We start from the raw sequence: 22,547 nt of genomic DNA on the forward strand, positions 1-22,547 counted from the left end.
TGAGTGAATGCTCTGAAAAGCTACTCATTTGCATATCACAACATCTTCTTTCTGTCAGTTAAATTTTGCGTCTGTAACACGTCATCTTCGTGGTGTAGCAATTTTAATGGCCACCAGGGTACCTTCACCGAGGAGTCTAGCAGTGTATTGCTCTCTCCTACGTATATCTCGCGAAGGGACCATGAGGATCACATCAGAGAGATTAGAGCCCACACATAGGCATACCGACAATCTTTCTTTCCACGAACAATACGAGACTGGAATAGAAGGGAGAACCGATAGAGATACTCAAGGTACCCTCCGCCACACACCTTCGGGTGGCTTGCGTAGTATGTATGTAGATGTATCAAATGCCACTAATTTCTTATTACAAAAAGTCCCTATTTCTCGAGGATCTTTCCACAAAATGAAGTAATAACGTATTACCGCCGCTAGCATAGTCTTCCCGCACTGTTAAATACGTGAGAGTCTTAGGAATCTTCTGAGAGGGATCACAGGACATGCATCAATCGCCCTGATATGGAAAAGCAATATGCAGATCTTACTAAGCATATCTCTCTCTGACCAGCAATTCAATAGATGACTTATAATCACAAATCACAGTAGCTTCTTATTATGTAAATTGAAGGGGGAAAGGAGCAAATGAAAAGGAAAGGAAACGAAAAAAACTAATGATATCAGATGTATCGTGACTTGGTGCAGAGTCAGCAGTGACGAGCGAAAATGTGTGCCGGACCGGGACTAGATCCCAGGATCTCCTGCTTACCAGGCAATTGCGTTAACTACTGCGACACGTGGACACAGTGTTTATCGGAAATGCGCGGACTATCCCTGCATGCTCCCTGGCCGACCCACATTCCCACCTATCGCCAACTATCTGCAGTCCCCACCCACATCCTCTACACTAGCTAATTTTATATTCCCGCTGGAGATCGAAGGTAAAAGTGCATCTGCAAGGAAGGTTGCTGATTCATTGCTCATCGAGGCGAATCAGCTATATGAATGGTGTCTATTCTTTTGGACATGTTCTAGTAAGCAGGAGATCCCGGGTTCGAGTCCCAGGGTGGCAACATTTTCACTCATCGCCGTTGATTCCGCACGAATCAGCCGATAAAATTAATTTCCTCCCTTTTTTTTCCTTTCTCCCGCATTCCCCTTTGCATTATATCTATCACAACTGCAGATCACAAGTGACGTCTGTTCTTTCAGACATGTCCGAAAAACAGACACTATACAATCATATAATTGATTTGCCTCTATGGGCAATTAATCAACAACGCACGGTTACGTTTACCCTCCAGCGGTATTACAAAGAGCATGGACGCTATGGACGGGGAGTAAGGACAGGTGGTGTTAGGGGGGAACGTGAGTTGGCCCGGAAGCATGCAGAGATAGTCTGGGCATTTGCTGTAAGTACTGGCTATGGGTGGCGCAGTGGTTAAGGCATCAGCCTAAGAAGCAGGAGATTCCGGCTTCGGGACCCAGTCCGGCACACATTTTCATTCTTCCCTGCTGATTCCTCACAAAGGCCAAATGCAGCTGATATCATTTGTTCCTTCCCTCTCCTTACCTTTCTTCCCCCTCCCTCTCCAAATTACGTAACATGTGTCACCGTTACGGATACCGCGCGGTGCCTGTTTATTTTTTTTTGGACATTTCCGAAAGAACAGATACCATCCATTCATATAAGGAAAGTTTCTTGTTGATCGACCCGTGATCCTATCACGAACAAGGGACACCTATGTCATTAATCTACTGGGGCCTCAGACTGACGATGAATACTCGCAAAAAAGGTCTGTCTAGTAGGTGTTTTGTAGGCCACTTATTTCCTGTATAACGAAGTGCATCCCTGCAAGTGAATTTGGATCCAGAATATGTATCACACAAATCACACTACGCTAGTAACAAAACGAATCAAGGTAATCGAACATGCACATGTCATTGAGTTATTATTCTCCCTATATAGAAGTAGCAGTGTAGCAAGCGAATATTTGTCTACCAACGTATATTACAATAAAATTTATACCTGGGAACAGAATGGATAGTTTGTTTCAGAGTGCACCATACATTCTTCAGAGTGTAAAAGTGGTAAATGTCTTCATGCATTCGTCCAAAGTGCTAAACATCCGTCAGCTATTTAGGGAGAACAAGAAAACCAATGGACGAACACTATGCAGAACCTGGACAATATAGTTACCAACATTAACAACATAAATTACACCAAAAATCATACGCTCGTTAGGAAGAAGAATTTAAATGTGCTAACACCCGTTGCAGAACCGTTTTGCGATAAGAGTATGCTTGTTAAAATCTGTGATCACGGGGACTGTCAGGAGCGATTAGAATAGGAATGGTACGCAACGTTAAAAGAGGAGAATGCGCGTCATTTAACTATTATTTACGTAGTAAATTCTCCAAGTTCGTCACCGCGAGACACGGTGTCAATGCAAAGCTACCGTTTCTCCTACATAGGAATAACGAAGATTCGGCAAAAGGAATGTTGGTCAAAATCGGCAAGGAACCATTGGAAATAATTTCGGAGAAATATAGAACTCCTATGGCTATACCACATAAAGTGAAATTAGCCAAAGTTAAAATGGACATTGTAATGGAATAGCCGTATGAAATATTGGGGCAGATTAGGGTAGACCACTATTACCTTTTGTATTTGCACCTAACGTAAAGTTTATAGGGATTTTTAATAAAATGCAGATGTGTAACTACCTAATATCGAACCATGGCTTGTACATGGAAGGATACTGTCAGAGAAACAACAATGTGATTATGGACAACGATAAGACAGTTGGGATTTCTCCCCTTCAGGAGAGCGATTGAACGTGAATTCATTATTTCATCTCCGGACGTTTTTCTTTCTTGCTTCCCAAAAACTCTTCATCCTCTCAGAATGCTCCTTCTTCCATTCTCCTGTCCATTTTTTACCAGGCTGGCGCTATGTTCTTTCCTCAAACTTCACACTTGCGATTTTATTCCGGTACTCAGATTTTTTATGTTAATCTGCTGCAGATCCCTCTGGACTTCTTTCAGCCATTCTGTGCCGCATTTACTCTTTGTTATAATGTTGAAAAGTCTCCTTGGTATTCTTGAGTCTTCCATTCTGTAGATATGTGTATAAAAGTTGATTTGACGATTTAAAATTTTGTCTGTTACTGTGTTGGTCTTTATATAGAGATGGTTTCGTGGTCTCTTCATCCAAATGCCGTTTCTGTTGATTGCCCTGATTTCTTCCTGAGAATTTTTCTTTCCTGCTTTTCTATTTCCCTAATTTTGAATGACCATCAATCACCATTGTTTCAGCTGCATAGATTGCTTCTGGAAGAATCACTGTTCTCTGGTGCCTTAATTTTGCGTCTGTCGAAACGCGCTTCTTGTTGCAATGCGTCCATGTTAGCTTTTAGGCCTTCTGGAACTTGGTGACTCTTTGTTCATTGGCGATTCGGTTTCATCCTGAGGACTGTATAGTTTCTCCGAGGAATTTAAAATGGCAGACTTGTACAATTTTATCATGTTTTGTGATTAATGGGGATTTATTTTATGGCTGTCTTTTCATATATTTGGTCTTTTCATAAGCTATCTGCAGTCCGGTTTTTGTGAAACTTCATGTAGTTTTTCCACTGCGTGAATCGCTTCTTTTCTGTTATTGGTGATAACTGCAATATCGTCAGCGAAAGCATGGCACTTGACTTTCATTCGGTTTTCTTTTTTTATACCAATTTGGATGCCCTTTACATGAGATTCGCACTGCCTGATGACCTTTTCTAGAATAATATAGAAAAGCATTGGGGATAGTCCGTCTCCCTATCGGACTCCAGTTTTGATTTCGAAGGACCCTGATATTTCGCCCATGAATTTCACTTTGGATGTGTTCCTGTAAGTGCCTGTTCTGTGATATTTTATGTCTTTCGGTCGATACCAAATTCTTCCATGATTTTAAACAGGATTTAACGGTCTACTGAATCGTATGCTTTCCTGAAGTCGATATATGTAATTAATGTGTTTCTGTATGATCGTTCTTTTCTGAATCCGTGCTGGTAATCACCAATTAGTGGATATGCTTGGGATTCCATCCTGTTTAAAAGTACTTTGGAAGGGATTTTGTAAGCGACTGGTTGCAGGGAAATTCCTGTGTAATTGTTGATGTCTGTTTTGTTGCCTTTTTGTGTATCGGGTGAATTACAGCGCATTTTCAGTCCTCTGGTATTTTCTCCGTCACCCATATGTCTGATATTATATGATGTAGTTTCTGCATAAATATAGGATCGTTTAGTTTCCAGAATTCAACAATGATCCCATCTGCTCCTGGTGCTTTGTTATTTTTCAACTGTTTGACTATTTCAATAATTTCTACAAAATCTGGGGCATGTGAGTCTCGGTGTGTGAATAATGGAGAAGAGAAGACAAGTTTTTCTTGGGGTGGTTCGCAGCTGAGGAGGGAATTGAAATATTGGGCTAAGATTTTGCAGTTATTTTTCGTGTTACTTTCCAAAGAGCCGTCCGGTTTTTTGAAGTACAAGCTAGACGCTTGGTATTCCTGCAAGTTTTCTCTGAAAGTCTTGTAGGAATTTATTGTATTATTTTTGATGAAATCTTGCTGGATTGGGCAGAGTCTGTTGTTGTCATATCCCCGTTTCTCTTTTCTAATTATTTTTGAAGTCTGTTTTTGGATTTTATGATAGTTATCCAAGTTCAGTTTTGTGACTGCTAAATTTCTGTGTAATACTATTGAAGTGTATGAAACGCAAACAGACAGTACTTACAATGTGCCCCACTCTACTCTGGGCCAATTTCTTCTATATGGTGTCAGTTAACGAATACCTTAATTAACAGGTACTGTGTGGTGTTTAACAGCATTCTGCAGTATGTCTGCTGCGGTAATAAGGATACACGAAAATTGACTGGCGTGCAAATAGGTCTACCAGTTACTCAAGAAGAAGAAAAATTTATAAACGGAGTATGTTCTGTACGCATTCAGTTTTACTTATCGAACCTTACAGTACGTGGATGTTTTTAACATCCACTCTAATAAATATGATGTACGCGTTACACAGAAGTGCTGTATAAAAGCCAGGGGGAACATATTTCCCTCAATCCAGGACATTGTTCTCCACAATACATCATATATAGACATTGCCAAATCAGGCCTGGTTCCCACAAGCAGTGTTATTTCAGAAGTCCTAAGAAAAAGAACCAATGTATGGAACAGGCTTAAGCGAGTCCCCCAATAAAGCAATAACGCCTTTAAGTACAGTTAATGTGTTATGCGCACGAAACCAAAAACGAAAAGTAAATGAGATTGAAGCCAGAAACGAAAACTGGAGTATATGTCAAGAAAAACTGCTATAAAAGACGAATATACACTGAAGTTGGTAGAAGAGAAAGCTATTGCAGATGTGCGAGCAAGGTTTTTGGCTTTCAACACGGTGTTTGGAGAAATCTGGCTATTAGTGACGAATACAAGATATCAGTATGGAGTCCTGGCAGAAGATGACAGGGCTGTTACAGATGTACTACGTCAAAGGACAAATGAAAATTTTTTATGAAACTCCATCCTCAACTAGACCTGCTTACGAAGGGTAGTTACATCATCCAGAAGGAAATTTTCGCTCTACAGAGGAGTGTGCGCTGATGTGAAACACCCTGGCAGATGAAAGCTGTGTACCGCACCGAGATTCGAACTCGGGGCTGCCTTTCGCAGACAAGTGCCCTTGCTCTTGCACTTGCCTGCGAAAGGCAAAAGTCTCGACTTCGATTGTCGGTCCGGCTCACTGTTTATAAATGCCAGGAAGTTTCTTGGTTACATCATATCGAAATGCGGTGGACTTGATGGTATACACCTCGAAACAGAACAACCATTTGCAGAGTTTAAAATTAACGGAATAACGATCATTAATAGTAGGTGATTGCAAAAGTTGTAAACTTAAATTTCTATATGGGAGCACTGCGGCAACTACAGCCATCATGAAGTACATGAAATGTATTCGCAATTGCGAGTACGAACAATCGTGTGTAGTCTTTTTAAATGCACTCTTTGCCAGTCACTTCCGTGTAAAATCAGTTAACGAATAACTTACGGAACAGCTACTATGTGGAGTTTAACAGTGTGTTAATGTGTTATGTTTATGAAAAAAAGAAAAGAAAACTAGGAAAGGAGGACATCAAAGGTAATAAACGAATAAACAGGAATTTATGGCGTAGACAGCTGCCAGATAGAAAGAATACAAAAACTACAGTTGGAGGGAAAAAAGAAGCTGTTGCAAAATATGCAAAAGTGATGTGTACACATTTCTTTAAATATAGATAGATGTTAGCTTTTACTATAACATATCAATCGCAGATGGCCACACGTTGGAATACGGGATGAAATAAAAATGCAGGAATCAAGATGTTGCATACCTAGAAAGATAACGACCGTTAGTTTTGCAGAGTTTAAAACCGTTGGAATAACAGCTTTTAAAAGTAATTTGTTCGCAAGACTTGTTAGCATAATGGTCTACACGGAAGTTCTGCATAGCGTGAGTGACTTATATTACTGTCCAGATAATTTTGAGCACAGCGTAGAATATTTCAAGGTAAATTATGCGACCTGCACGGAAACAGGTTGCAGTATGACTCGCCACACTGTTGTGAAGAACTGCAAACGGCCTTGGCCAAAAGCCGGATGAAAGTTGTCGAGTCATCTGCGTGCATTGAGTAACAGATCCGCGGAGCTACAGCCGTAGACGAACTACGAGCAGCAGTATTAGGTGCTATTCTACATTGTTGTCTCTCTCTCAACCTTTTAGCTGGGATCTCACTGTTGTCGCAGTGGTTCCAATAGATCTCTCTTGTAGCTTGTAGTTTGTACTTATTTGAATGCTAGTCAATTTTCGTGTATCCTTACTACCCCAGTAGACTGGGGAACGGTTGTTAACTACCATACATCAGCTGTTCTGAAATGCATTCCTTAACTGACACCACACGGAAGCAATTGGCACAGAGTAGAGAGGAGTGCACTTTAAGTACTGTTTGTTTGTGTCTAACTCACTTAAATGGTCTCGCAGAGGGTCAAACACATGTTCCATTCTGTAGCCATATATTCTAGTCTCCAACCTGGTAATTTCACATTCTTTAGCCAAGGATGATCTAAAAGCTTGTTTTTGTTACGTGTCTGAAAGCGTTATAAAAGCTATAAGGTGGTTTCTAATGACTTCGTTTATTCCTGGTCTTGTGACTCGACATATAAATTTGTTATACGTAGTCTGTTCAAACAATTCCGGAACGTTCGTAATTTCGCGCTAATGGTGTGCTGGAGCGAAATGCGATTGACATCCCTGCTCACGCATGTGTTTAATGTGTAACTGGCAGATGTTACATTGTTGTATGTCTGTTAGTTATTGTTCAGTGCTGTATTGAGGAACGCGTTGTGTCGCACGGTTTGCGAATTTCTAGACGGCAGAGTTACGGGAGCAACGAGTCTGCATTAAATTTTGCCTGATACTGAAGCTAAAATCTCTACAGAGAGACACCATATGATCCAGGAAGCCTACTTTGATGAGTATTTAAGCCGTACTCGGAGTTACGAATGGTTCACACTGTTTAAAAATGGTTGGACGGAAGTTAAAGGTGACCCTCGTTCAGGACACCCCGCGAAGTCAACCGACGACTTTCATGTCAGGAAGGTCAACGAAATTGTGACTGCCAGTCGAAGACTGACTGTTCGAGTGATTGCAGAAGAGTGTAACATTTCAGTTGGATCATGTGAGAACGAAACGGTCTGAAATATGTGGAGATAATTCATGGCTCTTGCATCACGGTAACGGACCCGCACATACATCCCTGTTGGTGCGTGACTATTGCAGAAAGAACGAAATCATTGTGCTGCCTCCCACCCAGTAGTGTCCAGAACTAGGGCAGGAGGACTTGTTTTTTATTTACAATGTTGAAAATCCCTCGAAAGGATGTAGATTTGCAACGACAGACGAGATAAAATAAAAATCCGCAGACGACGCTTCTCGTGATCCAGTATGAGGCGTAGCAAGATTGCTTCCGGAAGTGAAAACGGCGTTTGGAGTATGTATCGATTCTGTAGGAGAGTGCTTCGAAGGAGTTCGTGCACATTAAGTAACACGTAAGTGTAGAAATATTTTGTGGAAGAAATTCCAGATAATTTTTTTTGAACAGACCGGAACTCAACCATATTAAACAGTAGATTCCAACAGTCTATTCGTTGTCCACAATCACATTGCTGTTTCCTTGGCAGTCTTCTTCCCTGTTGTTTGATACCTGATCTTCTCTTTAATGTCAGCTAATTCTATTTTATATGGTATAGCCAGAGGATTTCTGTATTTCTCCAAAATGTTATCCAGTGCTTCCTTTACTATATTTTACAATCTTCCTCCTGCTGTCACATTTTCGTTCACCTAGAAACGGTAGCTTTATCTTGACACTTAAATGACTGACATATATCCTTCTTTAACATTACTGACCATGCCTATTCTAATTGCTCCTGACTATCAACTTGACCACAAATTTTAACACGCATTATATTATCGCAATACGGTTCTGGAGTGGGCGTCAGCACGTTTACTCTCTTCTCGTTAAGGAGTATACCATTTTCGATGTAATTGACGTTGTAAATATTAGTAACAACATTGTCCAGTTTCTCCAGTAATAATCACAAACCAAAGCGTTCATCCGTTGGTCTTGTCAAAATGGTTCAAATAGCTCTGAGCACTATGGGACTTAACATCTATGGTCATCAGTCCCCTAGCACTTAGAACTGCTTAAACCTAACTAATCTAAGGACATCACACAACACCCAGTCATTACGAGGCAGAGAAAATCCCTGACCCCGCCGGGAATCGAACCCGTGAACCCAGGCGCGGGAAGCGAGAACGCTACCGCACGACCACGAGCTGCGGACGTTGGTCTTGTCCTCCTCCCTAATAGCTGAGGGATGTTCAGCACTTAGGAGGAATCCGTGTTTACACTTTCCACTATCACAGAAGACTGATCGGTTGTGGCTTCGAGCCCCCTTTATATTCTAAAGAACCAATATGGCAGCACTCTGAAGAGCTACTAACGCTCAGCAGCTTTTCCATACGTATGAAACACTGCTTGTCGGTGTCTAATACATTTACACAGTCTTGGACAGGGTCAAACACAGGGTCCATTCTGTTTCGAGGTGTAAAGTTCTATTGGAATGTAAACTGGTAGACAGCCATTCGCTTGCTAGACTCCTTCTGCAATACGTGGGGATATAGGAAGGAAAATAACTTGCTGACGTGTGCTATGTCCACTTACCTCGCGTTGTTTTATTACTGGTGTAGTGTGATTTCTAAGATGCATATTCTGGATTCAGATTCACTTGCACGAATGTACTATGTTATGCACGACAGAAGTGGCTTATAAAACCCCAAAAGACTATTTACTCGCCTGGCTGAGGCCCTTGCGGATTAATGAAAGATGTGTCATTTATTCACCACAGGATCGCGGGACGGTCAACAAGAAGCTTCTGTGGTTGGTGATTACAAATCACAGATTGAACTGCTGGTCAAAAAGGAACATATTTACTGTGATAAGCAAAATGGATTTCCAAATCAGGATGACCTATGCATATGCTCTGATACATCTCGGGAGACGGCTTCATTATTCAAGTACTTCACTGTATGGGAAGATAATGTTAGAGGCGTTAATTTATTATTACCGATCCATTTCGTGGAAGCATCCTTGAGAAACAGGGATTACTTGTGATAATATATTAGCAGTGTTTTAATGCGGCTGCCGTTCATTGCTTATTGGTGCACAGACTGTACCTGTGTGATACCAATCTTTGTCCAGCTAGATCGCCTGCCGGTCACGTGTGGACGCGTGGACTGCGACACGCGTACTTTTTAAGTAAATAAAGTGCATTTTCGACCCTGTTCTACGGCAGGGAGAGACGGTTGTGCGCCGAAGACTGCAGCAGAATACACAGTCATGCTACGATGTGACACTGGGTACAGCAGAGGCGGTCTTTGCAGATGTTTTTGTGACTCGCTATCATGACGATACACACCAATAATCCACGGAGCACGTAGCTAGTGCGTCTTTGGTGCTTTGATCATATTGTTTTGTGATGCTGTACTTCTTGTCTATTGCAGTACTGGTGAAACATTCCACCTTGGAATGGAGGAGTATGTATCAGGCGATTATAGCAATGACCGCATCTCTCCAGACGATAGCACTCATTAATTCGTGGCTGCTGCTGCACTATCTAACACTGTACGTGGTGACTGTCTGTTCTAAGTCGTGTCTCCCTACCACTTTCGCGCAACGACGCTCTGAGCATGTTTATTATGGAACTGACTAGTTTGAACCTGGGACCTGTTACTGGTAAGGAGACGCCAGACCACACATGACATGTAGAGTTCAGAAGAGTTCAGTGAGACTAGCGATGATATAATCAAATACTTAATGATTCCAGCGTCAGCTCCACTCCACTTACTGTAAAAGAATCTTAATACTAATTAAATTTAGTGGAAGAGGTTCAAGGCTTTCCTACTTTTAGTTAGCTGGTAAAATAGCGTCGGAAAAGCAGTTAGGTTTATCATTGGAATTTTTATTCTCCTCACAAAACATTGTTTATAAATTGCACTATTAAAAAAAGGACATATTTTAATACAGGATGATAAAAACCAACTGCGTTCAACAAAACTGTCAACGAATATTCCCTGAATGGGTCTCCAAGTTCTATAATGGATCGAAGTATGACCTGTGCCAAATCACATATATAATCTAGGTTTAAACTAAGTTTCATAAAAGAGAAAACTATCAAAATGGTCTACAGTGACCCTCAATTATCTTTAATTACTTGTTTAACTTGTCGTAAATTACAGTGGCTGATGTGGCTTCTCAATAATTATGTAACAGAAAAATCAACGCGTTTCAGATTTTAATTTCCAGTAGCAAACGTGAATACCACGAAGTTTAATTGACGATCGACACTAGTATTACGTAAAAAGGGGATGTAACAGACAAGACTTCTGCAGCTCTGAGTGAAGCTTTGTGCGCACCTATGCAGTATCGCGTGTGTTGATTACCTTGTCGGTGGTTAGGCAGCGTCAGGGTCAGTGGGCGGCGCAGCTCTACACACCTCGCCGTCTCGGTAGCCACTCTCTCCAACTTCTCTGTACTACAATTTACCGAAGTTGGTTTAAGAAGAAGGCATCTGGCTGTGTTTTCAACTGACCAATCAGGGTCTCAATGTTAACCTGAAGCTCCACCTACAAAAATTCTGTATATCCAATGAGAAACGTTACACTTTTCGTGGTGGGGCTATGTTTTTAATGTTTGCTATGTAACAGAGATGAGTATAGTCACACACTAAAACTTGCAGCTGGTGTAGCCCTTTTAGTGTTATCGTAAGATCTACACTGTTCTTCTGGAGGGCTCTATCTTTTAACATGGGCTGGGGGCTGTTCTTGGTGATCGGAAGACGATGTGGGTGTCCTTTATGTTGGGCCTTCTAGCACACATGGCTCTGCTCTTGGCTTCTGTTCTCATTTCTCCCCTCAGAACTGCGTCTGTTTCACGGTGGGAAGGTATGACATGCATTTAGGCGTTCTTGTGTTAGTCTGTGGTATTCCATTTGCTCACTCTTTGATCGTATTACTTTGGTTAATTTAATGTCAGGATTTATTCGAAGCTATGTGACATACTGCCGGATTTTCTATCATGTCAGGGTTTTCATGGAAGGTGTTGGATTTGTCTGACACCTTACAACTATTGTTGAACAGGCAGTCATACAGACAGTCTGCAACCTGACACAATTGCGGTGGAGAACACCAGATAATAATAATGCTGCTATTGCTGCACTCACATTGTGTTATTAATCGGTTAGCTCACTACACACTACTAATTATTTTTTCAACTACCCATTCCACACATCACTGCATCTTGGAACTGCTGCTATAAATATACACACCACATTAATTGCATCATGACACGTGGACGAACATACTGATATATTAATTAATTCCGTCGACTACATGCATACACCGCTGTAAGGTGGTGCAAGAGTTAGCTCGCCAGTGGAGCCGTAGCCTTCTCAACATAAGCTGTTTATCAGGCAATGTAGCTCGCTCTTACACTGTGCTGCTGGAAGAAATTTATCAAAACTGGGATTTGGTGCTGAAAAACAATTACAAACAATCATAAAAGCAATGATATCAATATCTGATTGCAGTTGGGTACTGAAATCGATTATAAACAATTATAATAGCAAAATATATTCTACCCGCATGCCAATATCAATAGTTAACAAATAGTTATATTTGAAAATAATTACTGGCTGCCTGTTGCTGCTCAAAATGTCTTTTTTGCAACAGTGGGGATCTACACTACTTGCTGCTACTGCCGGTAATGCTGGTGGGCGACGGGCGCTGGCACTGCTCGCATAATGATAGTGTGGACAGCGGAGCCCTCAAGCACTCTTCCTATTTGCCAAAAAAGCACAACACACACCAGATAACTGAACAGAAGGGGAAAAGATGGAGGGGCTCAAGGATGAGAGCACAGTTACATAAGACCCCAATTACATAAGATTCAAATTAAGGAAGTTTTCGTCAGGGTCAACAGTCAAGATCATTATGATGACATTATCAGTGGTTTACTCGACACCAGAACTGACTGAGAAACCTTAGAGGAATACTATAGAAATGTAATTGATCAACTAAAGAGGTGGTTTACAAAACACCTGTTAAAGCCTTTCTTGGGACCCTTAGAAGGAGGATTTATACAGAAAATAGGAAAGACCTAGTTCATTTGTGATTTTTAGACCACTATGTAGGTGCTCATGAAGCTCCAATGACAGACACAATAACGTAGGATCTTCCAAGTGAAATTGTCAGTATTCAGTAATATGTCAGGAACGACCACCAGAAGCAAAAAAGTCCAATAAACTTGGGCAATATACCTTATGAACCATGAGAACTTTTTCAAACGAAGAGGTGTGTTTCATAGTAGCGAAGATGAACCTATACCTCTTAAGGCATGCACTTTAGTGCCCATGCTTTTTATTTTGAATGATCATTTCTAATGTATGCCTGAATTATGACAATTCCTCCTTGGACGCCCTGTATTGAAAGTATGAGAGCTTATATGCCGAGAAAAGTCTAGCTAGATATCTCTTTCTCGCATTATCACCCCGTTAAATGGCCACAGTTGGAAACTCAGGGAAATTAGAGCTCGTCCAGTGATTTACAGGCACTCATCAACATGTACTATTCATGCATGTAACAGGGGAAGAGGAAACTAGCTATGAACTATCAAAAGGTTGTGTGAAGAGATCTAGATGCAGATGAGTAGCATCAGAGGTGGCCAGACAGATGATGCTTTTGCAGGTCGTACAACATGTGCATAAACACGTCCTAGGCCAGCTAAACTCAAATGCTACAAGACATTTTTAAAACGAGTTTTTTATGCTCCAGAGGAGTTCTCCAAATAACACAAAAGTTAGGGATGAGGGTAGTGATCAATGTAAAGAGAGAGACTTGGAACCCATAAAGAGATAGACAAATATATGCCATATTTTGTATGTATGTCTGGCAACTCCTTGCATGTCCTGTACTGCAGTGGACCAAATATGGCACACAAACTCCTTGGCCCAAGAGGACTAACATAGGAGGTTATATAAAGTTCTAACTCTAATATGTATGGTGATACAAACATGCGGGTTTTTGAGCTCCAGCTTCGTCAGTTGACCTGCACGACAAGTGTGGTGTGTGGGAATAATGTTTAACTGTCACGCTCTGCAGGGTAGCCTACATGTCAGGGGTTAGGGATCTTTGCCTAACGTTTGATACATAGGCTGCCCCTTGCAACAGGCATGTCATCGTTGAAATAGTATTTCCATGGTTCGTTGACCTGCTTTGCATCTTGGCCTACACAGCATGGGACAAAAAGGCTGTGCTGCACAAGAGGCATATTGTGGGACTAGTACCAGCCTGTTTCATCAACTTCTTTCTCAGGGGCTACACATGAGGATGAGGATGCCTGGGAGAGGTTAAGATCAATGGATGATGGTGTGGAGAGAGAGAGGGGACAAGAGTGAATGGAAAACAAGAGAGGGGACAGGAGTGGATGGAAAACAAGAGAGGTGACCAGGAGGGGATAGGTTGGGACAGTGGAGCAAGAGGAGATATGAAGGGAGAGTAGCAGATGGTCAGAGAGAGAGGGTGTGGAGGAGATCGACAGACGGGGAGTACAAGATGGACAGAGGAGGGAGAGAAGGAGATGGACTGGAAGAATGTAGGGCAGAGGAGAGAGGCTGAGAGGTGGAAAAAGGAGATGGACAATAGATAGGCAGAGAGGGAGAAGGAGGAGATGGAGCAAGAGATGTGTGCATTATCTATCTGTGTTACAAAGTCACAGGGAAAAGAATAGTTCACGAATAAGGCAACTCGTCCAGCATCTCCTCCTAAATACCTGGATAGAGTTCACCAAAATTTGGCATGCAAACAGCAAATGTCTCAACTATCAGAATTGGGGGCTCGTAACCTAGGACCCAAAAGAGCTGAGATAGAGCAAAATTGTTTTTTCATCCTCTGCCACACTGACTGCCCTGCTTGACAAACTTGCTGTATGGGGCTAGTACCAGTCTATCATGGCGACCCGTTTACAGGGCAGCTTCTCAAGGGCAAGATACAGTTTTCCAGATCCTATCTTATAGGCTGCCATGCAAGACAGAAATGGTATGTTTGTGTAGTATCAGCCTGCCATATTAGGATGGTTTGCAGGGCAGCCTCCATATCAGGGGAAGTAATGGTTTTCAAGCCCCTGACATATATGCTGCCCTGCATGTCACATGTGGTGTGTTGGAGTAGTATAAGTCTACTTTTTTAGGACCAACACATGTAGATGGATATAGCTGGTGGAAGGTGGATATGGGAAGAGGGAGAGATGAATGTAGAGATTGCTGGAGGGAATGGATATGGAAAGAGGAGGAAGGAGGGAGTGGTGAGAGGGATGGGGAAAGGAGGGCAGGGACAGAAAGAGGGGGAGGAAGAGATGTATTGAGAGAGTGGGGAGGAGGAAAATTTACTTAGAGAGAGGGGCAAGAGGATGTTGACAGAGAGGGAGCAGAAAGAGATGGGCAGAGACAGAGGGAGAAGTAGATGGACAGAAAGATGAAGGATGAGGAGATGGATGAAGGGAGAGGGTGGAGGAATACATGGAAAGACAGGGGGAGGAGATGGACACAGAGAGAGGAGAAGGAGATGGACAGAGAGAGGGGGTGGAGGTGATCTTCATTCGATAAAGAACTGAATTTGTTTTTTGTTATATGCCATCGTTATTGTTGCTCATCAAATTAAAGGAAACACTCACGAAATTTTAAACTGTAGAGGCACAAACGCATTGCTTAAACTTTGGGTATTGTTGATTTTAGCTCACACATTGCACTGATGAAATGTAGATAAGGTATAGAAATTTTATTTAAAATTGAGAGCAGAAGGATATTTCATTTCAGGATCGTAATATCCCTGTCACTTAACCAACACGTTTCTATGTATAAAATGATACCATGTTTCTGTTATCTGTAAGTCTCAACCAAAGCAGCAGGAAGTGCACTATCCTGTACAATACTCAGAATGGAAGGTAGGAGACGAGGTACTGGCGGAAGTTAGACCGTGAGGACGGGTTGCGTGCTGTGCTCGGGTATCTCTGTCGGTAGAGCACTTGCCCGTGAAAGGCAACAGTTCCGAGTTCGAGTCTCGGCCTGGCACATAGTTTCAATCTGCTAGGAAGTTTCATTTAGCGCACACCCCGCTTCAGAGTGAAAATTTCATTCTGGGAATATCACTCCCCTACTCTGGCGTTATTTGCACCGCTGCTTCCTCTAACAGTTTCTGAATTTCTGCCACAGTGAAACTTTTGTTGTATGTTGCCACGTAATGTTTGATCTGAGCCCAAATCATTTCGATGACGTTGAAGTGGGAGTGGTATGGTGGACGCCTAAGAACTCTGTGGCCATATGCTATAGCCACCTTGTCAACAACGTATTTTGGAACTGTGACCTTTTTTTCCTGGTTCCATGAGATACACCTTACATGACTGCTCCTGAACGTCCACGCTGTGACGTTTTAGCCATTCAGCAATGTCGGCTTTTTTCGTTGCTGTCGTCGAAGGTTTGTCTTTAATAACTGAATGGGGCATTATCCATTACAGTGACGGAAGCCGAATTTAAGTTCCCCAATATTTGCTCCTTGAACCATTTCAGAAAACTGTCATAATTCATCTCCTCGTGGCAGTCGCCTGTTGTTCTCGATTTGTAAACGAGGAGACAGCTGGGTACGAAACCGTACCAAGTTACAGAATGCTAGACGATAAAAATGCTTGTGTCTTTTTCAACGGGAACAATAGAACTTGCATATACAATAATATTTGTCCAGTCTTTTCTCACGGATTGATTACCGTTTGTTGCGCGTTGACTGTCGTTTATCCAGGTTTCGCCGAGCTGCGCACCGTCTTCAGACGGAACTTTAACAAGCTCGACAACGTCACGCTACGATATAACCGTCCTCCATCATAATTTTCAGTTCATTTAATTTCTTTGTACCGAAAACTGTCGGCTGTGACACCATTAAAGAAGTCTTGCTCCCTAGCGAAGGGTAACGCACGTTTCTTTTTTATAGTTGGATGTTCTTTTCTCTCGTAATATCCATTCGTGTGCGTCGAACAGCATCTTGAAGTCATGAGTCACAGTTTGTTACTTGTTCTTCTGTTCCCCTCTTTTTATCGGATGTCCGTAGCTTAGACGAACCAGTCCCTTCCACGTCTACACAGTATTGTTGTTTCGACTACCTTCATTAGAGCCAATATAAAGTGGCACCATTGTCTCTCTTCTTCTTGAAATATTCCCCCACCGAGCACACAGACTCACGTGTGTGACCACACAAGAAAAGAGCAGATCGCTGAACTTTTCGTTTAGCAACCACAGTGCAAGCTTCATATATCCTGTAGCACAAAATGAACTCGCAGCGCAGAGAAACAAATCACACGACGAAACCGATCACAAATGTTTAGGTTACTGACCGCCAGCATCGTCTGCAGCTGAATATAGTACTCGTAGCAGGAGAAATTTGACAACAATCGACGGAACATAGGTGCGACCAAGAGCGTTCTTTGAATGTCTTTTGCTATGGTAGCAGCCCTGCAAACAACTAGACGACAATTACTTCCTTATTCTGATCCTGTTAAAGCTGTGGTGCAAAATAACGCCAACCCGTGCTCTTATGACAGGCTGCAGTCCGCCCCCGGTAGCCGAGTGGTCGCTGCCGGCATGGTAGCTCATCTTGTTCGGTCAGAGGGTTAGCTGCCCTCTGTAACAAAAAAACTGAGTTAATCGATCAACAACGAACTTAAACGAATGTCTTACGACGTCCGCCCAGAGCAGATGCAACGAACAAAAGCGACCAAAATGAGATTTTAACCGGCACGGTAGCTCAGTGTGTTCGATCAGAGAGCTGAGTGGCCTCTGTTATAAAAAACTTAGTGAAAGGATCAACAACGCACTTGAACGGATGTCATGTGACGTCCGCAATGACCATACACAAGGATAAAAAAAAAAAAAACGTGGTCAGCGCGACAGAGTATCAATCCTGGCTCGGGTTCGATTCCCGGCTGGGACGGAGATATTCTCCGCTCCGGGACTGGGTATTGATTGTCCCAATCATCTTCATTTCATAATCATCGACGCGCAGGTCGCCGAAGTGGCGTCAAATCGAAAGACTTGCACCCGGCGAACAGTTTACCCGAAGGGTGGCCCTAGTCACACGACTTTCTTTTAATGACAGGATACCCCATCATTAACACACGTGTCTATTATCAAGTAACTTCCGCCTTTAAGTCCTGCAAAGCACTTGCTGAGGTGCTCACATTAGAACAGAAACTTGTGCAAGTTTACTTCTGCAAGTCACTTGGGCAAGCTAATTTCAGCAACTTGCAGCAGGTACTTGCATAAGTGTTTCCACCAGAGACGCGTCGTGAGATCGGTTATTGGTTGTTGTGAGGGAGGAGACCAGACAGCGAGGTAATCGGTCTCATCGGATTATGGAAGGATGGGGAAGGAAGTCGGCCGTGCCCTTTCAAGGGAACCATCCCGGCATTTGCCTGGGGATATGTAGGGAAATAAAGGAAAACCTAAATCAGGATGGCCGGACGCGGGATTGAACCGTCGTCCCCCCGAATGCGAGCCCAGTGTGCTAGCCACTGCGCCACCTCCCTCGGTCTCGTGAGATCAGCTAATGGATGTTTTTCTGTCTCGTACTAAGAACCACGGCAGCCGCCATTGTTGTTGCATTAGCATTGCTGAAGAAAAATCGTGACAAAAATCAAAAATTTAAGGAGAAAAGAAATATTTGGATAAAGCAACACTACTTAATGAATTAAAATCAGTGGACCTCGCTCAGATTAAAGACGTCATGAGAATGTCGTGTGCAATTAAAAAAAATTCTTATCTGTTGCATAATAAAATACTCGAAACCAGGACACAAAAATGCTGCAATTACCAAGAAATCACCTATCAATTATTTTTCGACTTTTGCAAACAGTATGTAATAATTTTCTTACAAATGTAATACGATAACGGTTGAAGCAGAACAAATGAATTACAATTTGTGCCTAGTTCACCAAGAAATTACCTTTTAATTTCTCTTCGATTTTTGCAAATATTACTTCCTAAAACATAATGCATTTATGTTTATGCTAAGATTAAATATCAGACAAAATTTAAAGACTCTCTACTGGAAAATACTTTCCATACTAGTGAAACAGCCGGCCAAGGTGGCCGAGCGGTTCTAGGCGCTACAGTCTGGAACCGCGCGACCGCTACGGTCGCAAGTTCGGATCCTGTCTCGGGCATGGATGTGTGTAATGTCCTTAGGTTAGTTACGTTTAAGTAGTTCTAAGTTCTAGGGGACTGATGACCTCAGCTGTTAAGTCCCATGGTGCTCAAAGCCATTTGAACGTACTGAAACAAAGTAATTGGTTAATTTTTCGCACTTCCTTGGATGACGGTGGTAAAGTACATACGTATGGGAGCCCACGGCACGTTTGTTTTGGTTCATCTGTCTTTGTGGCATTCTCCTTCTCCACACTGACTTTATCGTACCGGGATTAACTTCCGCAAGTTTGACAAAAACTTCCAGCAATTGGCATGTGCGGCGAGTACTCGCAGCAAGATGCAAGAAACTGTTTCCACTAACTTTCCGAAGTTACTTTAGCAATTAGAGGGAACTTACAGAAGTAGACATGCTGTGGGGTTTACCACATCAAATAACTTGCATAAATGGCTTCTGCAAGAGGGTTATGGAAGCCTTTAGATGCAGGAAGAAAACTACACCTGTGTTTACACTGCGACAACGATTCCTGCCTTCGTTGCCTCTCAATTTTAGCACAGGTCCTAACATCGATTCCGTTGCGGCGGCTAATGATGACACAAGCCACGCAGCAGCAACCGTGCACCTACCCAGTTGAACTCTTGCAGTGTAACTGAATACCGCCCTTTGCAGTGGCGCGAGTTGCGCGACCGCAGAGACACTAAAAAGAGGCGCAAGACTGCAGACGCGCTATTTGAAAAGACTGCATTCAGAAACATTATAAGCGTTCACTTGGACAGACGCACGGTTAATGCTGCGCGGCTTGTGTCGCAACGGTCACCGCATTCGAATCGCATCTTCAGAATTACTTCGATGACAACAGAGAAAGCATTATATCACTTTATTTGTTAGCTCAAGAGTTTCGAGCGCCATCCAGTAAAAGTTCTCTCAATGGCTTCAGTGTCTCGTTTAATAGTGTACAGTGGTTCATAGTAATAATCCCACAACAAGGTTATGTGCCACACTGTGTACTACTATTTCCAACAATTTTGTTTTGATCTTTTTAATCGTCCACAAAATGAAAATGATTTTACGTTTTAGAAGACTCTCTTCATATATGTTGCTAACTGTCGAATCTGATTACCCAGTCTGAATTTTAAAGTATACTAAAAAACTTAGCTTTCTGATTTGGTTTACTTGCAGGAGACTACAAGACGGCAGACATGGCCGAGATGATGTTCCAGATGCGCCAACAGTACGGAGACATCGCCAAGCTGGTGGGCCTCCCGGGGAAGCCGCCGATGGTCTTCTGCTTCAGCGCCAACGACGTAGAGAAGGTACGTACACAGAGAAGGTACATACCAAAGTCATTCTATAACCTATGGCAAGTATGGTATGTCTTGCGATAATGAGAGAACATGGGAATTCCACTATGTGTACTGAACCGGTAATGCAGTATGTATGCAAACACAAAATAGGGTTGCAGTACAGGAGGTCACGGCGAAGATTGAAACGAAACACACGCGTAGGAACCCTGTGTTAATTTATGAAGCGCGAATATAAATGGAACAAAAATGAATCAAAAAAAAAAAAATTCAGGATGGAATGCAACAATGTTATGAAAAGTTGCTACTCACCATATAGCGGAGATGCTGAGTCACAGATAGGCACAACAAAAGGACTGTCACAATATAAACATTCGGCCGCCAGGGCCTCTGTCGAAAATAGACGACGGACACACACAAACTGCAACTTACGCACGTGACTGCAGTCATGGATGTGTAAGTTGCGTTTGCGCGCGCGCGGTTGTGTGTGCGTGTGTGTGTGTGTGTGTGTGTGTGTGTGTGTGTGTGTGAGTGAGTGCCGCGCGGAGTGGCCGCCTGGTTTCAGGTGTCACGTCACGGACTGCGCGCCCCTTCCCGTCTGAGGTTCGAGTCCTCCCTCAGACAGGGGTGTGTGTTGTTCTTAGCGTAAGTTAGTTTAAGTAGTGTGTAAGTCTAGGGCCGGTGACCTAAGCAGTTTGGTGCCTTAGGAATTCACACTCATTTGAACATTGAACATTTTTCGTGTCTGTGTGTGTGTCGATCGTCTATTTTCGACAAAGGCCTTGTTGACCGAATGTGTATATTGTGACAGTCTTTTTGTTGTGTCTATCTACGACTCAGCATCTCCACTATGTGGTGAGTAGCAACTTTCCTTTTCATGATATTATCGAAATAAACTACTGTCCTTCCAAATTGTCTGCTAGTGGATTCAAACAGTGTTGCCAATGATGGGGAAGACGTTGAATGTCATCGGCAGTACCGTCGGTGTGTGCCACTTGCCGCGGAAATGACGTGAGGATACCTACTCCGTTTACAAAGGGCCTCCCACACAATGGTACTAAGGTCTGGTGGCTAGGGAAGATTGTGGAAGATTTCCCACCCCCACCGTTGTACACAGCTGTTGATGACTCCTGCAAGTGTTGTAGCATTATTATGGGGTAAGATGGCATTATCCAACAGTGGCGATCGTTTTCGTCGATGGCACAGCAAGAAGTTGCGGTAGTATTTGGCTCTGACAGTGGGGCCGTCCCTAACAGGCGACACTCCGGCTCAAGGTGACTGAGTAACTTGGCTGCCATACGCCAGAATGAGCACTACCTTCTTGGGTAATGCCCCATCATCCACAGCTGCTCGTAGTTCCACATGACAGTGAGTAGCATTCCTGCCAGCGAGGAAGGGAATTTTCACGTACGCATCCTAACATGACCCAGCTGACACTTAAGGTTTCAGGAGGTGGTATAGAGCCGTCCTTGCACGCGGTCGCAGACTATCGGTTGATTTCGATACAGTTTGCCGCGAGCTTTCGAATTTATTTACTACGATTCCGGTGATGCCACATGTTCGCACGATATACCATAGTTACCATGACTTTTGGAATGACCCTTGTATCAGAGATGTAGAGAAAGTGCATACGACAGACGTACAGCAGATACATACCAGGAGGTACCTATGAGTAGACATAGAGAATAAAAATGTTGTGCAGCACGGACGCAAATGAATTACAACAAGCCACTTGTGCGGATTATGTTGAGAACACACGGGAGAGGATTTACTACTTGAAGTATTACGCAAAAATGTTCGTGTCTGTATTTTTCACATATTCCAAGAAGCTTTCCAGAGAATAAAATAAGGTGTTATTAGACAGACTACACAGAACCTGCAGGCGTTCTATGTAAAGACCATAAGTTCGATTGCATATTAATTTGCAGTAATCTTCTAGTCTAGTGGGACAACCATAGCGCCATCTGGTTTCCCCCTTCAAGCTAGACGAGTTTCGTTCTTTGTAGTTTTTTCATTTGACGCTTATTTCGTGAGATACTTGTCCCTGTCACGATCAATGAACCACCCTGTATACATTTAAAGCTGGAGGTGGGCATAAAACGTCGTCCGAAATTGTACTGAATGCTTTCTCAGGAAACTATTTTAAACAATTAGTTCATGATCCCAATAGAAATGTAAATGGTTGCGAAAGCATTCTTGAGTTCTTAGCAACAAATAATCCTGGACAAATAGGGAGTATCATGATGGATACAGGGATGAGCGCCACAAGGCAGTTACTGCTAGACTGAATACTGTAGCACCCACAACCATCAAAAAGGACCACAAAGTACATCTATTTAAAAAAAGCCCATAAAAATGCTCTTAATGC

General features: G+C 42.7%; 1 protein-coding gene across 1 annotated transcript in view; it reads left to right on the plus strand.

Annotated features, from left to right (window-relative positions):
- LOC126266725 (probable cytochrome P450 301a1, mitochondrial) overlaps positions 1-22,547 on the plus strand; it is a 172,134-nt gene that overhangs the window by 57,773 nt on the left and 91,814 nt on the right. Inside the window, exon 3 of the mRNA XM_049971201.1 lies at positions 20,058-20,191. Within this exon, the coding sequence (XP_049827158.1) occupies positions 20,058-20,191 (134 nt within the window). The remainder of the gene's footprint in view (positions 1-20,057; positions 20,192-22,547) is intronic.

This window comes from Schistocerca gregaria, chromosome 4, assembly GCF_023897955.1.
Source record: "Schistocerca gregaria isolate iqSchGreg1 chromosome 4, iqSchGreg1.2, whole genome shotgun sequence".
Lineage (NCBI taxonomy): Eukaryota > Metazoa > Arthropoda > Insecta > Orthoptera > Acrididae > Schistocerca > Schistocerca gregaria.